The 21,309-nt window shown below is 42.1% G+C and overlaps 2 protein-coding genes across 2 annotated transcripts; both read left to right on the forward strand.

Annotated features, from left to right (window-relative positions):
• The first annotated feature begins 5,264 nt into the window (after positions 1-5,264).
• Positions 5,265-6,218, forward strand: LOC139009912 (olfactory receptor 7A5-like). The gene has a single exon (XM_070414027.1). It carries the CDS (start codon positions 5,265-5,267, stop codon positions 6,216-6,218), a length of 954 nt encoding a protein of 317 aa, XP_070270128.1.
• An 8,978-nt stretch (positions 6,219-15,196) lies between these two features.
• On the forward strand, positions 15,197-16,165 carry LOC139011493 (putative olfactory receptor 7A2). Its single transcript, XM_070417015.1, has one exon. The coding sequence runs from the start codon at positions 15,197-15,199 to the stop codon at positions 16,163-16,165; it is 969 nt and encodes a 322-aa protein (XP_070273116.1).
• The last annotated feature ends 5,144 nt before the right edge of the window (positions 16,166-21,309 follow it).

Consider the following 21,309-nt stretch of genomic DNA (forward strand, 5'->3'; position numbering starts at 1 on the left):
CTGTGGATGCATTTCTCTGAACATATCCCTGTTTGCTAAGCAGTGCATGACTGTACATCTTTCATTCAAAATCTTAAGCAAACACAATTTTGGTGAAGATGGCCTACAACTACCTACCCCTTACTCCACAACAGGACCAAAACTTGCTACTCAAAGAGTGGTCCCCAGACCAAGACCTCAAAACCAGCGTTTTCCTGGGACTTATGAGAAATGCAGGTGCCCTGGGCCCACCAGCACCTCCTGAATCAGTATCTGTGCTTGAACTGGAATCGTGGGTGATTCATATTGATAAAGACTAACAGCAATTTAAGCAAACATAACCAGTCAGGAGGGCCTATGGGAGGAGCTAGCACTAATGGAATTTCTCACACTGTATATAATCGCCAGAGCCCTACAGGAAGAATGCTATGTTTATAAAACCCCATGGTTCTAACTCCCCCTTCCCTCTTCCTTTCCCCTCCATAAGTACCCCTCCATCTGAGCACACAGGTCAGAGTGTGCATGTGGCTTGGCATGGGTTGCAATACTTTCTTTTTCCAGAATAAATCCTTTTGCTGATGAAACACCTAGTCAATGTTATTTTTTTAAGTCAATAATATGCACTGTGAAGTTGGAGAAGGGCTCGTCTAGACTAGGAATTTTTACCTTCTAAATATGACATAACTATTTGTGTTGGGTATGGCAAGTATTTAGCAGCCTATCTTCAGATATTCCCTCATTGGGAACCACTGCACAGTTTGAGAACTGAAAGCATCATGACAGATTCTAATCAACACCTTACTCTGATTATAATGTTGTGTTGGTCACTAAACTTCCTCAATCACACTTCTGCAATGGAGAACAAAGGTCATAATTTTATCACTTCAGAGAAAGGACTTTTATAAAATTTAAATCAAATAATGCGTATAAAGTACTAAACTCAGATTGTATAGCATAAAATTTTATAATTATGTCTCATGATTAGCAAAGGTCTTAGAATATAGGACTAAATAGCAGCTCTTATTTTCTGATGTAAGTATGAAATTTCTCATTGATTTGGCAAATGTGTCGTGAACCCAAGGAGGGTGGTGCACAAGCTTTACATCAAAGTCACACCATCCTTTCCCTTGTTGAAGAGAGAAATAGCAATTTTCTGGAGGTATCATGGCTTGTGCCTCACAACAATTCAGTGCTTTCAAAATTCAAGGTTCCTAGTCAAGCCAGTTTCCTCAGTCTTGGACTTTAGAGAAAATGTAACTCAAAGTTGGGTAAGGTGCTGGGAGATGAGACCTCAAGAGGGTCATGAAGAAGGAGTAACAAAAACAAGATTCACTTAACTTCTAACCTGGTCCCTGGGGAACAAAGAATTAGCAGGAACATTTTCCATTCTGATCAGACCAGTGTGTCCACAGGGAAACCAGGTGCTCAGAGGTGGGAGCAACAATGCCAACAGCATCTAACAAGCAGATAAAGGAGGAGTAATATCTCCTCTGCTGCAGACTGGCAACATGTGCAACGTTAGGCTGGAACAGAACGCATTTGTTTCTTTTGGAGTCTTAAGTCTGACTCTGAGACTAATGCTTGACTCCTTCCTGCTCTTTTCTCTGAGAACAGAGCTTCAGTCTCCAACATTAACCACCCAGGGAGCAATTCAGACTTCTACAAGGAGTCCTTCCTTTCAGAGACCCCCATCCAGGTGAGTCTGTGAGTGGAGCAGATGCTGTGGGAAGATTCAAGGAGTGCATCCCAGAATTTCTCCCTGAGGTAACCTGAGAGCCTAACCAGGCCAGCTCAGAGCTGAGAGACTACCATACCTGTGTGCTAGGTGGGCGAGTATACAGTTAATACATTTAGTATGTTAAATTAGTTTTCTCCTAAAAACATTGCTGTTTGGCATAGAATTCCTTTATATATGTATAGATGGAGTTAGGGAAATGGATGAAAATGTATTAATTTTGTGTGGTCAATTCTATCAGTCTGTCATATTGTGTCTTCTCCCATTACTTTTAAACATAAACAGTTCTACATTTTTCACCTTGGCAGAAATATTCTTTTGCATTCAATTAATGATCTTTTCTATCCATTTTCTAAGCATAATCTATTTATGTTTACATAGGGAGAAATTATAACTGTAGATACTGCTTTCTCCACTGCCTTTTAAAAGTATATTTTTGTATTTTTATTTCCACATCCTTACCCATATATCTGAAATTGGAGACCTCTATTGATGTGATTAAAGTTTTGTGGGGTTTATTTTGGCTTTTCTTTTGTTTTACAATTTTATTCAATTTTACTAATGCCAATATTTGAATACACAATATTCAACAATGTTTATTTTCCCTGCCATTTTTTATATTATGAATATTCCATACCTTAACATTTTTCCATATAAAAGCACACATTTATCAAACTACATAAATGACTAATCAGTGAGCTCCTTGCTCATTTGACCTCACATTATACAAAGAAGGCCAAGTACAATGAAATAAGTGTGCTATCATATCATATTCTCAGGGATAAATATGTGAAGAAAGGGGATCAGTTGTTGTGGCATAAGCAGAATTTTCTAAAAAATGTTCGGGTATGATTTGTAGGTTGACAAAGAACAGAACCAGGACCAGTGCCCACCCATCAGTTGTATCACAAAAGAGATCAAAACTTAAAGCCAAAAATAGCAAAGGAAAGATGCTATTGAGCCATATAAACACCAGAGTGATCTAAACATGGACTAGGAGCAGGAATCACAATTAGATCAGAGGCTGGGAGGAGGCTGTGATGAGGCCAGTGGAGCAGTGAAGTTCCAGTCACTGTGTGGTCCCTTGAGTCAGAGGTAACTTCAGCAGGCACACTGGCTCCCTCTTCTCTCTGCACCTGGCCCTCTGCTGGGCTTTTCACTGTTATTTTTCCCTCATTATCAGGAAATGGCCTTTTAGGCTGTCCTTGCATTTATTGTGTTGGATTCCAGATTTGTTTCACTGTGTCCCAAAATAAGACATGCCTTTTACATTGTGATCCAGCATTTTTGCACGACACACACACACACGCATGCATGTGTGAACAAAGGGAGTCATGAAATGATTATGTATGGACCCTCACTGTGTATGAAACACTCTAATACTTTCTTTTGTGCCTCCTTGATTGCATTCTATTTCATTCTTACAACTGTAATCTGACACCCTAATGGCTCCTGATCTCAGAATATAGAGAGCACTCCTCAAGCATGTCCTCCACACCTAACTTGATAGAATCCTGTCATAGAATACATGTTTATTCAGCCACACTAAATTAAATCTGAAGGGGGAGAGAAGGTGTTGTATAAGATGTTAGATACTCACAGTATAGCAAGGAACAAAGACATGGGATTAAATAAAAATCTTACCATGGGTGCCCTAACACTTAGATTAAGAGCATGAGAAAGTGACCTTTTCCTGTGCTAATGTTAGAAAAAGCAAAAGTTCATGAAGGAGAGGATCCAGTCTCTCTGAAAGAGGAGTTGGAGTTTGAAGGATTGAGTGGGGGTAAAAAAAATTCCAAAAAGACCAGTGGGGAGACCCCAAGCAGAGGAAAGTGAGCCCATAAAGGCTCTGAGCCCCGCAGCTGTGGTGTCAGCTGAAGCTGGAGTCAAGTTCAATGTGTAGGCGACCTGTGTGAGGGAGGCCAGGGCTCTGTGATGGTGGAGCTGGCCCAAAGTTCACAGACACTTGAGCCTCGTGTTTGAAGCTACGAAATTTTGGCTTCTATCTCCAGTGAGGTATCACTAGGGGAAGAATTTTAATCAGAGAGTTCAAGGATCAGCATGAAAGTTCTCTCTGAGTCAATGTGTGCATTTGGCTTGAGGGGTGACCACCTGTTAGATGGTAGAGATGACAGGGAACTGAAATATGTCTATGGAATTGGAGATCGAGGTGTTGGGAAGGATTAGAGACATTTGAGAGGAGGAAGAAAATAATCAGCCTCATCCCATCACAGTGATAACCATTCATTTACCAACAAGCAGGAAGTACACCAAGCTCTCTACATACCGTATATTGATTTTCTGTCCACCATCATAGGCCGAAGGATACTTCAATCCTCACCATCAGGTGAGGGTATTAACAATTATTAGGCTGTAGCCCTAACCGGTTTGGTTCAGTGGATAGAGCATTGACCCGAGACTGAAGGGTCCTGGGTTCAATTCCGGTCAAGGACACATTCCTGGGTTGTGGGGTGGATCCCCAGTAAGGGGTGTGCAGGAGGCAGCCAATCAATGATCCTCTCTCATTATTGATGTTTCTATCTCTCTCTCCCTCTCCCTTCTCTCTGAAATCAATAAAAATATATTTTTTAGAAAAAGACAAAGAGAGAATCTTAAAGCAGCAAGAGAAAAGCACTAAGTTACCTACCAGGGAGCACACATACAACTCTCAGCTGATTTCTAAAAAGAAAGCTTACAGGCCAGAAGGGAGTGGTAAGAAATATTCAAAGTGATGAATATCAAGGACCTAGAACCAAGAATACTCTACCCAGCCCAGCTTCCATTTAGAATTAAAGGTCAGATAAAGAGCTTTACATACAAGAAAAAGCTAAGGGAGTTCATCATCACCAAACCAGTATTACATGAAATGTTGAAAGGTATTCTTTAAGAAGAAGGAAAAGGAGAAGGAGAAAAAGGAGGAGGAGGAAGAGGAGGAGGAGGAGGAGGAGGAGGAGGAGGAGGAAGACGAGGAGAAAAAGATAAAAAATATGAACAATAGAATGGCAATAAAAACATATCTATCAATAATTGAAAGTAAAAGTCCAGGTAAAAAGCAAGGAATCTAATGAACAAAATAAACTGATGAATAAAATAGAACCAGAGGCTTGGAAACATGGAACAAACTGATGAATCTCAGAGGGAAGGAAGAGAGTAAGGAAGAGATTAACCAAAGAACTTATATGCATATATGCATTACCTATGGATAGAATCAGTAGCATGGTGAAGGCTGGCAGTGGGTTGGGAACTGGGTAAAGGGGGTAATGGGTTGATAAAAGGGAGACATCTGTAATACTCTCAATAATAAGAATTAAAAAAAAAACAAAACACCTGTGAAATCCATGACCACCTTGGGGAAAAGGTGCGAGGAGAACAGAAATTCCTAATCAGAGATGTCATGGGTTGGGGTGTGTCTTAAAGGGGATGATATGTTGAAAAAAAAGAAATTGATTACTGCAAAATATAACTGTAGCATTTCAACTATGCTAGTAATAGCCATTTGCTTAAAAACTGATCATGCTACTTTTTCTTTACTACTAGTCACCTACACCACATGAGACGAGGCAATGATACCCCAATTTCAGAATTTCTTCTCTTGGGATTTTCAGAGGAACCAGCACTGCAGCCCCTCATATTTGGGCTTTTCCTCTCCATGTACCTGGTCACTGTGTTGGGAAACCTGCTCATCATCTTGGCCGTCAGCTCAGACTCCCACCTCCACACACCCATGTACTTCTTCCTCTCCAACCTGTCCTTGGTAGACATCTGTTTAACTTCCACCACCGTCCCAAAGATGTTGGTGAACATCCTGAAACAGAGCAAAGTCATAACCTATAAAGGCTGCATCACACAGATGCATTTTTTCATATCATTTGCAATGTTGGATAACATCCTCTTGACCATAATGGCCTATGACCGCTTTGTAGCCATCTGTCACCCCCTACAGTACATGGTCATCATGAACCCCCGGCTCTGTGGACTGCTGGTTCTGGTGTCCTGGATCATAAGTGGCCTGAATTCCTTGTTACAAAGCATAATGGTATCGCAGCTGTCCTTCTGTACAGACTTGGAAATCCCCCATTTTTTTTGTGAAATCAAACAGGTCGTCCAACTTGCCTGTTCTGACACCTTTCTTAATCACATGGAGATGTATTTTGTAACTGCGCTCCTGGGTGCTGGTCCCCTCGCTGGTATCCTTTACTCTTACTCTAAGATAGTGTCCTCCATTTGTAGAATCCCATCAGTTCAGGGGAAGTATAAGGCATTTTCTACGTGTGCGTCTCACCTCTCAGTTGTCTCCTTATTTTATGGTTCAGTCCTAGGAGTGTATCTCAGCTCTGCTGCTACCCACAGCTCACACTCAAGTGCAGCAGCCTCAGTGATGTACACCGTGGTCACACCCATGCTGAACCCCTTCATCTACAGTCTGAGAAACAAAGACATAAAGAGGGCCCTGAAAAGATTCTATGGGATGGCAGGTACAAAAGGGACAATCATCCTGAGGTAGAAAAAGTACTTTAAGACTCAAAAGCGGAAATTGAGATTCTTTCATCAGATTGTAGTTTTCAGACTTGGTCCTTGTATCCTGTCCTTGAATTTCCTTTGTTTGTTTCAACTCTTCTATACAATTTAAGTAACCATTTCATTCAGCTTTCTGCTTTGTCTGTTATATGAAAAGTTCCCTTTTTTTTTCTTTTTACCTTCACAATGTTTTTTCCAACCTTGATCAGAAATGTTTGGAAGTTTTCATTTACTTCACTAGAAACATTGATGTCTTAACAATAATTTCTTCTCAAATGACATATATCATTGTAAGTAATTTGTTCTGTGTTCACCATGTGCCCCTCATTTTTGTACATCAGTACCTTAACTGATCCTCCTGATACTGTAGACTTTATGATTGTTCCGTATACGTCTCAGTCTGTAGATAGTGATGCAATAGGATAGGAACGCCTGGGCACTGGCCTGGGTCCTACTACTTGTTCCTTAGAGCAGAGTCAATGTTTTGACCAGATGGATCCTTATGGTCTTTATTACATTTATAACAAGCATCACGGAACTATGAAAATGTAAGTTTTATTACTCACAGGTCCAGCATGCCCAAATGCCACACAGGAAAGTGAGTGTATGTGTGTGTGTGTGTGTGTGTGTGTGTGTGTGTGTGTGTTGTGTGAAAGAGAGAGACCGACAGGCAGACAGAGAGATAGAAAATGGACTTCGACTGAAGGACTCTGCCTGTATTGTGGCCCAAGACAGGATGGCTAGGGTTTTATGGGTTTACTTTTTCTTTAAAACATAAGAATTGGAATTAGAGCAGGGGATAGAAAAGTGGGTTCACCTATAAGGTCAGTTATCTAGGTTTCTACAAGGGAAATTTTGTAATATGTTAATCTGTGCAAGAATCAATAAAATTCTGTGTTTAATTCCAAATAAACTTTGCTACCTAGATATATCCATTGTTTATGTGAACTTTCTTGCTTTGCTTGCAATGAAATTGCTTGTAATCTATATATATACACGCCTAAGTGACCAAATGACTGAACAACTGAATGACTGGTCACTATGATATGCACTGCCAACCGGGGTCAGATGATCAATGCAGTAGCTGCCCCCTGGTGGTCAGTGTGCTCCCACAGCCAACCTCCTGTGGCTGGCCAACCTCCCAAGGTCCCGCCCCCTGGCCGACCAACCTCCCTTGGTCCCACTATCCAGACAGTTGGCCATCGCCAATTAGCCCCGATTGCCAACCAGACCGAGGGATTCCACCTGTGCACAAATTCATGCAGCGAGCGTCTAGTTAAAAATAAAATTGCACATATTTCAAGTTCCAAATCAAATTAAAATTAAAGGGGAACTTCATGGGTGGCGGCAACATGAGTGCTTATGTAGTAGCAGTGTCATATATTTGTCAAAATGATTATCTGAAATGGATGTCTTTGAAAAAAAGCTTAGTCAGGTACTTGTGATACAAACATGCTACTGTATTTCATACATAATATTCAGGTTTCATTGTCTTATTTAGGTGAGGGTCCAATTGTGGCAACTATAATAAGGACCACAAGGGTCCATCTAGTCACAATATTGACTCTGGTCTCAGGAAAAGTAGTAGGAACCAAGCAAGTGCCCAAGCATTCCTAACCTATTGCATCAGTATCAATAGACTGAGATTTATAGGGAACAATCATAACTACCATAGTTGCTGGCAAAACTTGATTATCCATTATCTATTTCCCAGTGGAATCTACTTGGAAACATACATGAGAGGTTCAGAGACTGAAAGAGACAGTGTGGTACCATTTATATGACATTTTGAGCTAAAGATGAGGTAAAGCACCTGGAGCTACAGAAGGGAGGGAGGACATTGTGAGACAATAAGAAGAAAAGATGTTCAGTAATTAGAAATTTGTCCTGATCTAGGTATCTTATATAATAAAAGGCTAATCTGCAAATCGACCAAACGGAAGAACGACTTGTCGTAATGTCACACACTGACCAGCAGGGGGCATACGCTCAACACAGGAGCTGCCCTCTGGTGGTCAGTGTGCTCCCACAGGAGAAGTGCTGCTCAGCCAGAAGTCAGGCTCAAGGCTGGCGAGTGCAGCAGTGGTGGTGAGAGCCTCTCCCACCTCCACAGCAGCACTAAGGATGTCAGACATCCCCAAGAATTCCCAGGCTGTGAGAGGGCGCAGCCAGGCTGAGGAAACCCACCAAGTGCACATATTTTGTGCACCTGGCCTCTAGTAGGTCATGAATGTTATCTCTGATGATAATTCTTATTATTGGCAAGACTCAAAGTTCAAATTTTTTAAAGGAGAGATAAAAGTTCCTATCTGGCAACTAAAGGGGAGCTCAGAGGGGATGTATAAAAAAGAACTTTTTTATAGGAAAGAGGGAAGGACAAAGGAGCTATTAAAAACGGGGGAGGGGGGAATTATTTGGGAGCCAAGACATCTTTTATTTGGGGGAAGACAGGAGGAAGAATTTCTATCATACAGATTCCCTCTTCTTTCTGTGGGGAATGGGGCGGGCCATGTGACAGATTACCTTATGGGTCCTTGACCAGAAAATTCAGGGCTGGTTGATTAAAACTAAGCTTTTCAGCACTTATAAAACTTCCATTAAATCCAGTATGAAATCTAGATTTAACATCATGGGTTTTTACCTGGAGTGATGCCATTTTGGGCCTGTGGTTTTCTCTTTAACAATAGTATTGTGGAAGGAAGATGGCAGCCGGCAGGACGGTAGTGAGGGAGAGAGTATGAGTGAGGGAGAAAAAGAGGAGTGTGTGGATGTGTAGGGTGTGTGAATGTGTGCATGAAGAGCAGTCAGATTCTGCAGGAATTTGGGGGCTGGTGGACCAGGCTCCCCTAGCTGGGAAGTCTCTGCTACTGCTGCAATCTCTCCTGGGGCAGCCAGCTCTGCCACAGAGGCCACGCCATCTTGAAGGGGAGAGCTGCTGTGACTGGGAGCCTCCACCAGGGTGCCCTCAGACACCACCCGGTACCCTACAGCCACTCCAGCCAGGGACCTGCTGCCTTGGTTGTGGACCCACAAACACTGAGACTACAACCTCCTTGACCACAAGCTCCTCTGAGATCTGGAACATGCTCCTCTCATGCCAGCCATATTCTTTAGCCCTGAGCAGCACAACCATGTGTGCAAACAGCCAAGCCTTACACAGCAACCCTGGGACACACAACTGCACAAATGCCCACCAAGCCCAAAGCATCGACCCCAGGCCTGGTGACCATGTGACCTACCATGGAGGCCGCCGCTGCAGTCACAGGCACAGTGTGACTTGACACCCAGATCTTTCAGTGAGAGCGAAAATGGGGAGACAAAAATAAAACAACCCCCAAAGAAAAGAAAAGGAGAAATCACCAGAAAAGGAGCTAAATGAAATGGAGGCATGCAATTTGTCAGAAAAAGAAGTGAGAATAGGGTCATACAGTTCATAAACCAGATGGATAAGAAAATCAACAACTTATGTATAAATCAAGAATAAATAAAGTGTGATATACCTAAAATAAAGAGCACTGTGGAAGGTTTCAACAGTAGACTAGAAAAAGTGGAGGACTGAATAAATGAATTAGAAGACAGGGCAGAAAAACTCATCCAATCTGAGCTGCAATTGAAGAAAAAAAATTAAAAGGCAGGAGTAGAGCTGAAGGGAACTTTGGTACAACATGAAATGAAGCAACATATGTATAATAAGGGTGAGAGAATGACAAAAAGAAGAGCAAGGGTTAGAAAACTTAATTGAAAAAATAATGTCAGAAAACTTCCTTGATTTGGGGAAGAAGTCACACAAGCACAGAGAATCCCATCAAGAGGAACCCAAAAACACACGAAGACACATCATAATTACAATGGCAAACTTTAATGACAAAGGTAGGGGGGCCAAGAGGAGGGGTTTGGGGTTGGCTGAACCACCGCCCTAGCTCGGGCACCCCAAGAGTGGACACAGGCAGGGAGGCACGGGGGGCCTGGGGTGGAAGTCAGGCCAGGGTCTTGGCCATCACGGCGGTGGTCCGGCCTGACTCCCGAAGCAGCCCGTGGGGTGCCTCCTCACACGGCAGGAGGAGGGGCCTCCTCACACGATTTCAATCACACGCTGGGCCTCTTGTAAAAGATAATTGAACAATGAATTTATAACAGCTTCTACAATGAGTGAATACACTATACATTCAAAATTAAGTGCAAAATGATCTCTGGTTCTAAAGACCTAGAACTACCTACAACTAACTCTAACACAGCCACACCCTTCTACTCAAAGTGTGGTCCACAGACCAGCACCTACAGTATCAACACCACCTGGGAACTTGTTTCATTCAAAGAATCTCAAAAAAAAAAAAAAGGAATCTCTGGCCCACCAAGACCTGCATTTGAACTATAATCCTGATGACTTATATGCACATTGAAGTTAGAGAAGTGCTGGTCTAGACTAGATTTTCTCACCTTCTCATGTTGGCAAGTAGGGCAGGATAATTATTGGTGTTGGGTATTATAGGTGTTTAGTAACCTTCCTTCAGACATTGCCAAATATTTCCAAAGGCAAAATCATCTCTGGTAGAGAAACACTGGCACAGAGTTTGAAAATTAAAATCAACCTGACAGATTCCAATCAAGGCCCATCCCTTGGTTAGCTCATAACTTTGAGCAAATCACTAAACTCCTTCAAACTCAGTTTTTGTAAAGGGAATGAAAGTCATAATAGAATGGACATTTTGAAAAATTAAATCAGGCAAAGTCTATAAGGTACTAAGCTCAGAATATATGGCATAAAACTTTCAAAATGTATCTCATACTTAACAAATATTTTCTAACGAGATACTCAATGACAGCTATTCACTTGTGAAATAAGTACAAAATTCCTTATTATTTTGACAAATGTGTCAGGAAGACAAAGAGTGTGAAGCCCAGGATTCCACATCAAAGGAACACAATCCATTTGTTGGAAAGGAGAGTAGCAATTCTCTAGAGACATCAGGGCTGTGTCCCCACCACAGATCAGTGCTTGAGGACCACAGGGACCTGGCCTGATGGGTTCCATAATCTTAGACATTGAAGAACAGGTTCAATCAGTGTTGGAATAAGGTAGTAAGAGGTTAGATCTCTGGAAAGCATGTAAGATCAAGACAAGGCATCATAAACACTGAACTCACTTGGCCTTTAACCTGGTCTCTTGGGATCAGAGAATTATTAGGAAAAATTTCCTTTCTGTTTATTTCAGAGATCCATAGGGAAATCACATGCTTAGAAGTTGGAATAACCCAAGAGAAATGTGCCTGATGAGCAGGTATAGAGAGAGCTGTAAATATCTCCCCTGTGCCATCCTCAGCTTGTACAATGTTGGGAGACAGGACATGGTTGCTGCTTTTCATTCCTGAGCTGGCTCAGGGACTGATGCTTCACTCCTTCCTGCTGTCTCATGTGGGGCAGAGCTTCAGTCTCCTCATCAACCATCCAGGGAGCCATTCAGACTTCCACACGGAGACCTTCCTCTCAGAGACCCATCCAGGTGAGTCTGGGAGGCCAGCAGGTACATCAGGAGAGGGTCAGAGGGGATGGAACCTGTCAGGTTTTACCTGAGTCACTGTGACTCTGAGCAGCCAAGCCCAGAGACCCTATATCTCTGTTTGTATTCTTGGTTAATTAAGTACTAACTTATACTCAATTTACTTAATATGCTAATATGTATGTATCTCTTTGACTCTGCAATGTATGGCCCGTAGTTGACAGTTGGGTGGTGGGAATGGGAGTCCAGTTTGATGACACAGTAGAATGAGTGAGATGCAGAAAATGGCTCTGGTGAAATGAAAACATATGGAGGAGCTTTGCTGTTCAGGGAGAAGGAGCTAGAGTGTTGGGTGTGGAGGACAATGCAGTGAAGTGAGAGTGTTTGTATTACATTTCTAAGACGGGGTGTATTTGGAATTGCTTTGTGTTCTTTGAAAAGATTTAGGCTAATGAATGTAGATATGAGTAGCTTGAAACAGCAGTTAGTGAGACATACATTGCAGTCTCTTCTCTCACACTGGTATTGACACGGAAAATATTTAATAAGCCTAAAGAGGAATCCTAAATAGTTCTACTTCATTACTCGTGAGGCTGTATATGTTTTTGGGGTTTGTACTCTTTTACTTTCTATGTTGCACAGTTAGTGGAAATTCCTGTCCCACACTCACCCTTATCCTGCTGTGGTCATTTTTCCATACTTTAAATGAGAAATTCTGCCATGCACTTGGGGAATATAAATTGAGGACTGACCATCTTCTAGCCAAAGAGTGTATTGTGCTGAGAAACAATACTTTTTACAGTTCAGTGATAGAGAAATTAAGGCCACACATTGTACCTTAAGTCTTAATGACACAAAGGCATCATAGTTCACAACAGTTTACATCTGTATAATGAGGACTTCACTGTCCCAGCTAAGGGGGTGGAATATCTCCAAATAGTTTTAAATTTTCTTCTTTACTTCATGTGGGATTTCAAAGTAAAATGCCCTTAACCAAGGAACCTAATGAATAGAGAGACTTAAACTCAGTTCCGTCAAACGTATTTTGCTGAATAAATTACTCCATGAGATTCCCATTGCTGCTGCAAAATATTCCTGCAGTCATTGTTGAAAGTGAACTTATACAGGTCTGGGTGCCAGAAGCCTGAAATGAGTCTCATATCAAGATGTGCGCAGGACTGGGCTCCTTCTAGGGGAGAATCTGTTTTCTTCCCAATTCCAGTTTGCAGTACTGACCACCTGTATTTCTTGACTCAGGGCACTTCCTCCTTCGTCAAAACCAATAGTGTAGCCCTGGCTGGTTTGGCCCAGTCCATGGAGCGTTGGCCTGCAGACTCAGGGGTCCCAGGTTCAATTCTGGTCGGGGGCATGTACCTTGGTTGCGGGCACATCCCCAGTGGGGAGTGTGCAGGAGGCAGCTGATCGATGTTTCTCTCTCGTCGATGTTTCTGACTCTTTATGCCTCTCCTTTCCTCTCTGTAAAAAAATCAATAAAATATATTTTTAAAAAACAAACAAACCAATAGTGTAGCCCTAGCTGGTTTGGCTCAGTGGATTGAGCGTCAGCCTGTGGACTGAAGGTTTGATTCCAGTCAAGGGCACATGCTGGGGTTGTTGGCTCAATTCCTAGTAAGGGGCATGCAGGAGGCAGCCAATCAATGATTCTCTCTCATCATTGATGTTTCTATATCTCTCTCCCTCTACCTGCCTCTCTGAAACCAATAAAAATATATTTAAAACAAAAAAATAAACCAATAGTGCACATTTTCATCTTGCCTCCCCTTTTGCATCTAGGGGACCATTGTGTTTACCTTAGTTCCACCTGGATGATCCGGGCTCATCTTCTATTTTAAAGTCAGTCAATCAGCGCCCTCGCTGGTTTGGCTCAGAGGATAGACTGTCAGCCTGTGGACTGAAGGGTCCCGGATCGGTTTCAGTCAAGAGCACATGCCCAGCATGTGCTGAGAAGTGGGGGCACCAGGGAGAGGTCAATGTGGGGAAAAGGAGACATAAGTAATACTTTAAACAATAAAGAATTAAAGAAAAAGGAAAGGGCAAATGCCTGGGTTGTGAGTTCGATCCCAAGTGGGGGCGTGCAGCTGATCAGTGATTGTCTCTCATCATTGATGTTTCTAGCTCTATCTCCCTCTCCCTTCCTCTCTGAAACCAATAAAAATATATATTTTAAAAATAAAATAAAGTCAGTCAATTAACAAGCCTGCTCCGTCTGCTACCCTAATTTTCCTTGCTATAAAAAAATAACATATTTAAAATTACTGGGGATTGGGATGTGGACGTCTTTTGGAGGTTCTTATTCTACCTACTACAAATCATTTTTCAGTATTATTTTGTGTCATTCAAGGGCCCTTATACAAAGGAAACAAATATTTAATCATAGACTCTAGAATGAGTGAATAACTATTCCTTTAAAACTCCATGCAAAGACAATACTTGGGTCATAAGACCTAAAACTACCTGCAGCTAACTCTGACACAGAACCACAGCCTTTCTACTCAGAGAGTGGTCCTCAGGCCAGGACCTGCAGCATCACACCACCAGGGAGCTCGTTGGAAATGCAGAGTCTCTGAGGCCTCCAGACCTGCTGCATCTTATTCTGCATTTGAGCCAGAATCCTGGGCATTTCATGGGAACATTGAAATTGGAGAAGTCAATTCAATTTAGTGCTGATCTAAACTAAGTTTTCTCAACTTTTACCATTGACATTTGGGGAGGGATAATAATTGAAGGGGGTGCTTTTTTGTGAATTGTATTTGTTTAGTGGTATCCCCTCAGACATGCCAGACACCCTCAGGACAAAATCATTTCTTGTTGAGATCCATTGACTAAAATTATACTCAAGGCCCATCACATACTCTGATATTAACTTTGAGCAGGTCACTAAACCCCGTCAGCTCCTCCCTAGGGCTTTGATCTCCCTCCCTCTCTTGAGTTCTCTACTGAAATGTCATTTTGTTTGAAGATCTTGCCTAAATACCCATAAAAAATAGAATGCCCTCGACACTTTCTCCTCTAGACCTGCTCTCATTTTCTTCGTATGCTCTCTCACCATTTGTAATGTTATATTTATATATTTCTATCATTTGCTTATATATTCTTTCCCCAGATTGAGTTGTAGGCACTTTTGTTCTTCAGCATCCTCTACTCACACCCCAGACAGTACTGAAACCATGGTGAGCACTCAATTCATATTCCTGAAATGCACGAAAAAGTTCTCATTAAAACTGTAGTATACCTGACATCTTAGGGAAAAAAGCAGATTGGGACAAAAATTCCTACTCTGAAATGACACAGGAAGGTCCTAGATGGAACCGAATCCAGACCAAAATACTGAAACTATTTCCTAACTGCAGGAGACACACTGTAGCATTAGAGCCATGTGAGTAATACTAGATTGTGTGAAAAGTCTTCATGCTCTTTTCTTCTTTCTTGGAAGTCACCCCCACCTCATGGAACCAGGGAATCTTACAAGAGCGTCAGAATTTCTTCTTCTGGGATTTTCAGAGGAACCAGAACTGCAACCCCTCATATTTGGGCTTTTCCTCTCCATGTACCTGGTCACTGTGTTGGGAAACCTGCTCATCATCCTGGCCGTCAGCTCAGACTCCCACCTCCACACGCCCATGTACTTCTTCCTCTCCAACCTGTCCTTGGTAGACATCTCTGTCACCTCCACCACCGTCCCAAAGATGCTGGTGAACATCCAGACACAGAGCAAAGTCATCACCTATGCAGGCTGCATCAGCCAGACTTATTTTTTCTCACTCTTTGTAGTGTTGGATGACTTGCTCTTGACTGTGATGGCTTATGATTGCTTCGTGGCCATCTGTCACCCCCTGCACTACACAGTCATCATGAACCCCCGGCTCTGTGGACTGCTGGTTCTGGTGTCCTGGATCACAAGTGCCCTGCATTCCTTGTTAGAACATTTACTGTTGTTGCGACTAACCTTCTGTACAGGCTTGGAAATCCCCCACTTTTTCTGTGAACTCAATCTGATGGCCCAACTTGCCTGTTCTGACAACTTTCTTAATAACATGGTGATGTATTTTGCAGCTGTGTTCCTGGGTGGTGGTCCCTTTGTTTGTATCATTTACTCTTACTCTAAGATAGTGTCCTCCATACGTGCAATCCCAACAGCTCAGGGGAAGTATAAGGCATTTTCTACCTGTGCGTCTCACCTCTCAGTTGTCTCCTTATTTTATGGAACAAGCCTAGGAGTGTATTTCAGCTCTGCTGCTGCCCACAGCTCACACTCAAGTGCAGCAGCCTCAGTGTTGTACACGGTGGTCACACCCATGCTGAACCCCTTCATCTACACTCTCAGAAACAAAGACATAAAAGGGGCCCTGAAACAATTCTTTGAGATGTCAGCTATAAAAAACCCAGCTGTGCTGAGTCTGAAAAACTGCACTTGATTTCATGGCTTCAAGACTAAAATCCAGAAATAAGATCCTTTGATCAGATTGTGTTTGTACAAGTTGCTTCTTTTATTTATTTCCTCGAATTTCCTCTTGTTTTAGTTCAACTTCTCTATACAATTTAAGTAACCATTTCATTGCACTTTCTGCCACGTCTATTATACAGAGAGTCTTTCCCTTTCTCCTTTGTTCTAACCTAACAGCTTTTTCCAACCTTGATCAGAATGCAAATTTCAGTTTATTTCATGGACAACATGGATTTCTGAAGATTAATTTATTCTCAAATGACACACATCATTGTTAGGAAGTTCTTCTTATTTTATAGATAGAATAGTCATAAGTTGTATTATTCATGTGGGAAAAACTTTGCTTGGTTACTCACACTATTTATATAATTTCATTCCAGCCGAAACCGGTTTGGCTCAGTGGATAGAGCGTTGGCCTGCGGACTGAGAGGTCCCGGGTTCGATTCCGGTCAAGGGTATGTACCTGGCTTGCGGGCACATCCCCGGTGGGGGATGTGCAAGAGGCAGCTGATCGATGTTTCTCTCTCATCAATGTTTCTAACTCTCTCTATCTCTCTCCCTTCCTCTCTGTGAAAAATCAGTAAAATATATTTTAAAAATAATAATAATAATAATAATTTCATTCCAGAAAAATATGACACTTCAATTTTATCTTTTATGTTTCTCATTCTTTATACCTCAGTACTTTAACTGCTCTTCCTCATAATGTTGACTTTATCCTTGTTCCTCATAAGTCTCAGCCTATTGATGGTAAACTATAGGCTGAAAATGCCTGGGCACTGGCCTTGGGCTCTGCTACTGGTTCCTCAGACCACATCAATGTTGTGGCTGGACGGGCTCTTGTGGTCTTTATTAAAATTGCAACAATTATGAGGCAACTATGAAATCGCAAGGTTTATTACTCACAGGTCCTGGAGGATTTACAGCATCCTAAGGGCCACATCAGAAGATCTCTAAATGGGGGAAGGGAGGAAGAAGGGAGAGAGATAGAGAGAGAATAGGTTGAGTTGGGAGAGGAGACCTCAGTGCTTCTCTAGTAGCCTTGTCATAAAGCTGGCAATCGGATTATTTGAGACTAGCAGCCCCATGCAGGAATTCATGCACCAGTCGGGTCCCCCAGGATTGGACCAACACCAGCTCCCTGACATCCTCCAAGGGGTCCTGGATTGTGAGAGAGTGCAGGTCAGGCCGATAGACCCCACCAATGGATGACCAGGGTCAGGGAGGGATGCGGGAGGTTGGTCAGCTGCAGAGGGATGGTGGGAGGGCTCCAGGGCATGTCCGTTTCATCTTGCTCAGTCCCAACTGTGCAAGCCTACCTACCAGTTGAAGCATCTGCCCCCTGGTGGTCAGTGCATGTCATAGTGAGCAATTGCTCGGCCCTAGCATATCATTAGCTTATTTCACTTTGATTGGTGAATGCATGACTGGACACTTAGCATATTAGGCTTTTATTATATAGGAAAGACGTCTTTGAAACAGATGCCTCATACATCAAAAGTTTAATGTCGCGTATTTACACTAATATCATGCTACTAGGATTTATAACTAATCTCCTAGTTTTATTATCTTATTCAACTCAGTGTCCAGAATACCTAGAAACCTTTCCATTTGTTGTGTCTTTTTTTCATATTTTTTAAGCATACTTTTATTGATTTTAGAGAGGAAGGGAAAGGGAGAGAGAGAAACATCAATGAATGATGAGAGAGAATCATCCATCGGCTGCCTCCTGCTCTCCCCCCGTCCCCCTGGGCATTGAGCCTGCAACCCAGGCACGTGCCCTTGACCTGAATTGAACTCAGGACCCTTTAGTCTGCAGTCCAACCCTCTATCCACTGAGCCAAACTGGCTAGGGTATTTTTTTGTGTCTTCTTCAATAACATTCAGCAATATGTTATAGTTTTTAATGAACAGGTCTTTCACTTCCTAAGTTATATTTACTCCTAGTACTTTATTCTTTTTGCTGCAGTTGTAAGTGGGATTAATTTTTTAATTTCTCTCTCTGACAGTTTGTTATTAGACACCACAGATTTCTGTAAATTGATTTTGTATCCCACAATGTTGCTGAATTCATTTCTTGGTTCTAACAAATTGTTTTTATTTTAAACTAGAGGCCCAGTGCACAAAATTCGTGAACTTGGTGAGGGGCGGTGGTTCCTTCAGCCTGGCCTGCACCCTCTTGCAGTCCGGGACCCCTTGGGGAATGTCCGACTGCCACGGAGGCGGGAGAGGCTCACACCACCACCGCTGCACACGCCAGCCATGAGCCCGGCTTCTGGCTGAGCAGCGCTCCCCCTGTGGGAGTGCAATGACCACCAGGGGCAGCTCCTGCATTAAGCGTCTGCCCCCTGATGGTCAGTGTGCATCATAGCAACCAGTCGTTCTGCCTTTCTAGCTGTTCTGTCAATTTGCATATTAGGCTTTTATTATATAGGATAACTTATTGGAGTGAATGAATGAAATAAACTGAACATATTTAAAATGCAAACTTTTCTGAATTAAAGGAGCCATACAGAAATTAAGAGTACATGTAATTACTCTGATCCTCTGCTTCCTTATTTTTGGTGGTGATGTGAGATGATAAACTTAATTCAGTCAATTTTGTTAATAAATAAAATATTTAAAAATATTTCATGAGTCTAAGAATTCTTTCATAGGAATGGACTATATGTATGCGACATGTGTTACATTTTATATGATTTTCTTTCTAATAAACACACACATGTATATGTCCAACACAGACTCGTTGAAATTTTCATCTTTCATTTTAAAGAGAACTTGAAAAAAAATGCAGAGAATAGGAGCTAAAAAAACAAATGGTTAAATTAAAGTGAAATTAAAAGAAAGTAGAAATGTAGACACAAAGGTTTAAAGTAGAATTGTTGAGGACGATGGCGGCAGAGCTGGTGGAAGTTGCTCTCTTCTCCTCCCGGCCTGGATTTGGAATCACAACTAAATTATACATCAATCAACCTGATGATCCAACTGAAAGCAGCTGAACAGAAGTCTTACAACCAAATATTTGTGGAAGAAGCCACATCAAGATCAATGCCATCTTTCCTGGGCAAACACTCCCCTCCAATCTGCATCAGCCTAGAGGACTACAAGCCCCACGCTCCAGGTCCCCCTGCCATCCTGTCTGAGCTCACAGCCCACAAAGGACTGTGCTGTCTGAGCCTGTACTAGGAATGGGGAAGCGGTGACCTTATTTCTAGAAACTCATATCAACTGAAAAGATAATTACTTAAACCTGCATAACAACCTTACCCTGTTTACTCTGCTTTTCCCAGTAACCACCTATATCTGACTCCCCTCCCTCAACACCTTTTTCTGTCTTCAGTTAATGATGGTGGTTAGGGTGGTATTTTCAGGAGTTACTTAATTTTCCTAGATCTCTCCCATGTATACAGGAGGTATACATGTTCTTAAACTTTTGGGTTTTTTGTCCTGTCAATCTTTCTTTTATTACAAAGATGTGTAAGCCAAGAACCAGAAGGTTACAGGTTAAATTATTTTTCCTCCCCTACTGTAGGGAGCAGCTCTAGGGTTAAGCCTCTGACTGACCTGTGGCAGGGCCACAGACAAGTCCCAGCTTGGAGGGAAGAGCCCTCTTAGCTTAATTAAGCTTAACCTTATAGCTTCCCTAGTTCCTTCCTATGTAGCTAATGGGCTGTGGGAGGTGCAGCAAGTGCTGCCAAAACAAGGTGAAACTCACAAGAACATTGTAAACATGTTGACCACTACCCTTATTTTGATCTGCCTATAGAATAAAGCCTCAGCTTTAAGGCTGGGTATTTCAGTGTCCTCATCCAGGCACAGGAGATCCACTGAGCCTCAGCTGTATTCTATTGTCTGTCTTTTCTTTAATCCTCCACTGCCCCTCCTCAGGTTCACCGAAGCCTTCGCTGTGCTGGTGCGGCACACCCTACAGAACAACAGGTTATACCATATAGCCTAAGGGAGTAGAAGGCTATACCATCTAGGTTTGCATACGTGCACTTTCTGATGTGCACTAAATGACAAAATTGCCTATGGATGCATTTCTCAGAACATATCCCTGTTTGCTAAGCAGTGCATGACTGTACATCTTTCATTCAAAATCTTAAGCAAACACAATTTTTGGTGAAGATGGCCTACAACTACCTACCCCTTACTCCACAACAGGACCAAAACTTGCTACTCAAAGAGTGGCCCTCAGGCCAGCACCTGCAAAATCAGTATTTTCCCGGAGATTTTGAGAAATGCAGATGCCCTGGGCCCACCAGCACCTCCTGAACCAGTATCTGTGCTTGAACTAAAATTGTAGGCGATGCATATTGATAAAGACTAACAGCAATTTAAGCAAACATAACCAGTCAGGAGGGCCTATGGGAGGAGCTAGCACTAATGGAATTTCTCACACTGTATGTAATCGTGAGACCCCAACAGGAAGAACACTATGTTTATAAAACTCCATGGTTCTAACTTCCCTGTCCCTTCCATAAGTACCCCTCCATCTGGCACACAGGCCAGAGTGTTCATGTGGCTTGTCATGTCTGCATGCATGGGTTGCAATGCTTTGTTTTTCCTGAATAAATCCTTTTGGTGATGAAACACCTAGTCAATGTTACTTTTTTAAGTCAATAATAGGCACTGTGAAGTTGGAGAAGGGCTCATCTAGACTAGGAAATTTTACCTTCTACATATGACATAACTATTTGTGTTGGAAATTGCAAGTATTTAGCAGCCTACCTTCTGATATTCCCTCATTGGGAACCACTGCACAGTTTGAGAACTGAAAGCATCATGACAGATTCTAATCAACACCTTACTCTGATTATAATATTGAGTTGGTCACTAAACTTCTTCAAGCCCACTTCTGCAATGGAGAACGAAGGTCATAATTTTAGCACTTCAGAGAAAGCACTTTTATAAAATTTAGAGCAAACAATGCATATAATGTAATAAATGCATATTGTATAGCATAAAATTATATAACTGCCTCATAATTAACAAAGATCTTATAATGTGGGACTCTTATCTGCTGATATAAGTATGAAATTTCTCATTGATCTGGCAAATGTGTCATGAACCCAAGGAGGGTGGTGCACAAAGCTTTACATCAAAGTCACACAG

The sequence above is a fragment of the Myotis yumanensis genome, unplaced genomic scaffold (assembly GCF_028538775.1).
Source record: "Myotis yumanensis isolate MYYU_CA2020_CCGP unplaced genomic scaffold, mMyoYum1.0.hap1 SCAF_5, whole genome shotgun sequence".
NCBI lineage: Eukaryota > Metazoa > Chordata > Mammalia > Chiroptera > Vespertilionidae > Myotis > Myotis yumanensis.

Coding starts and splice junctions, on each gene's coding strand:
- LOC139011493 (XM_070417015.1), top strand. CDS start 15,197: ATGGAACCAGGGAATCTTACAAGAGCGTCAGAATTTCTTCTTCTGGGA.
- LOC139009912 (XM_070414027.1), top strand. CDS start 5,265: ATGAGACGAGGCAATGATACCCCAATTTCAGAATTTCTTCTCTTGGGA.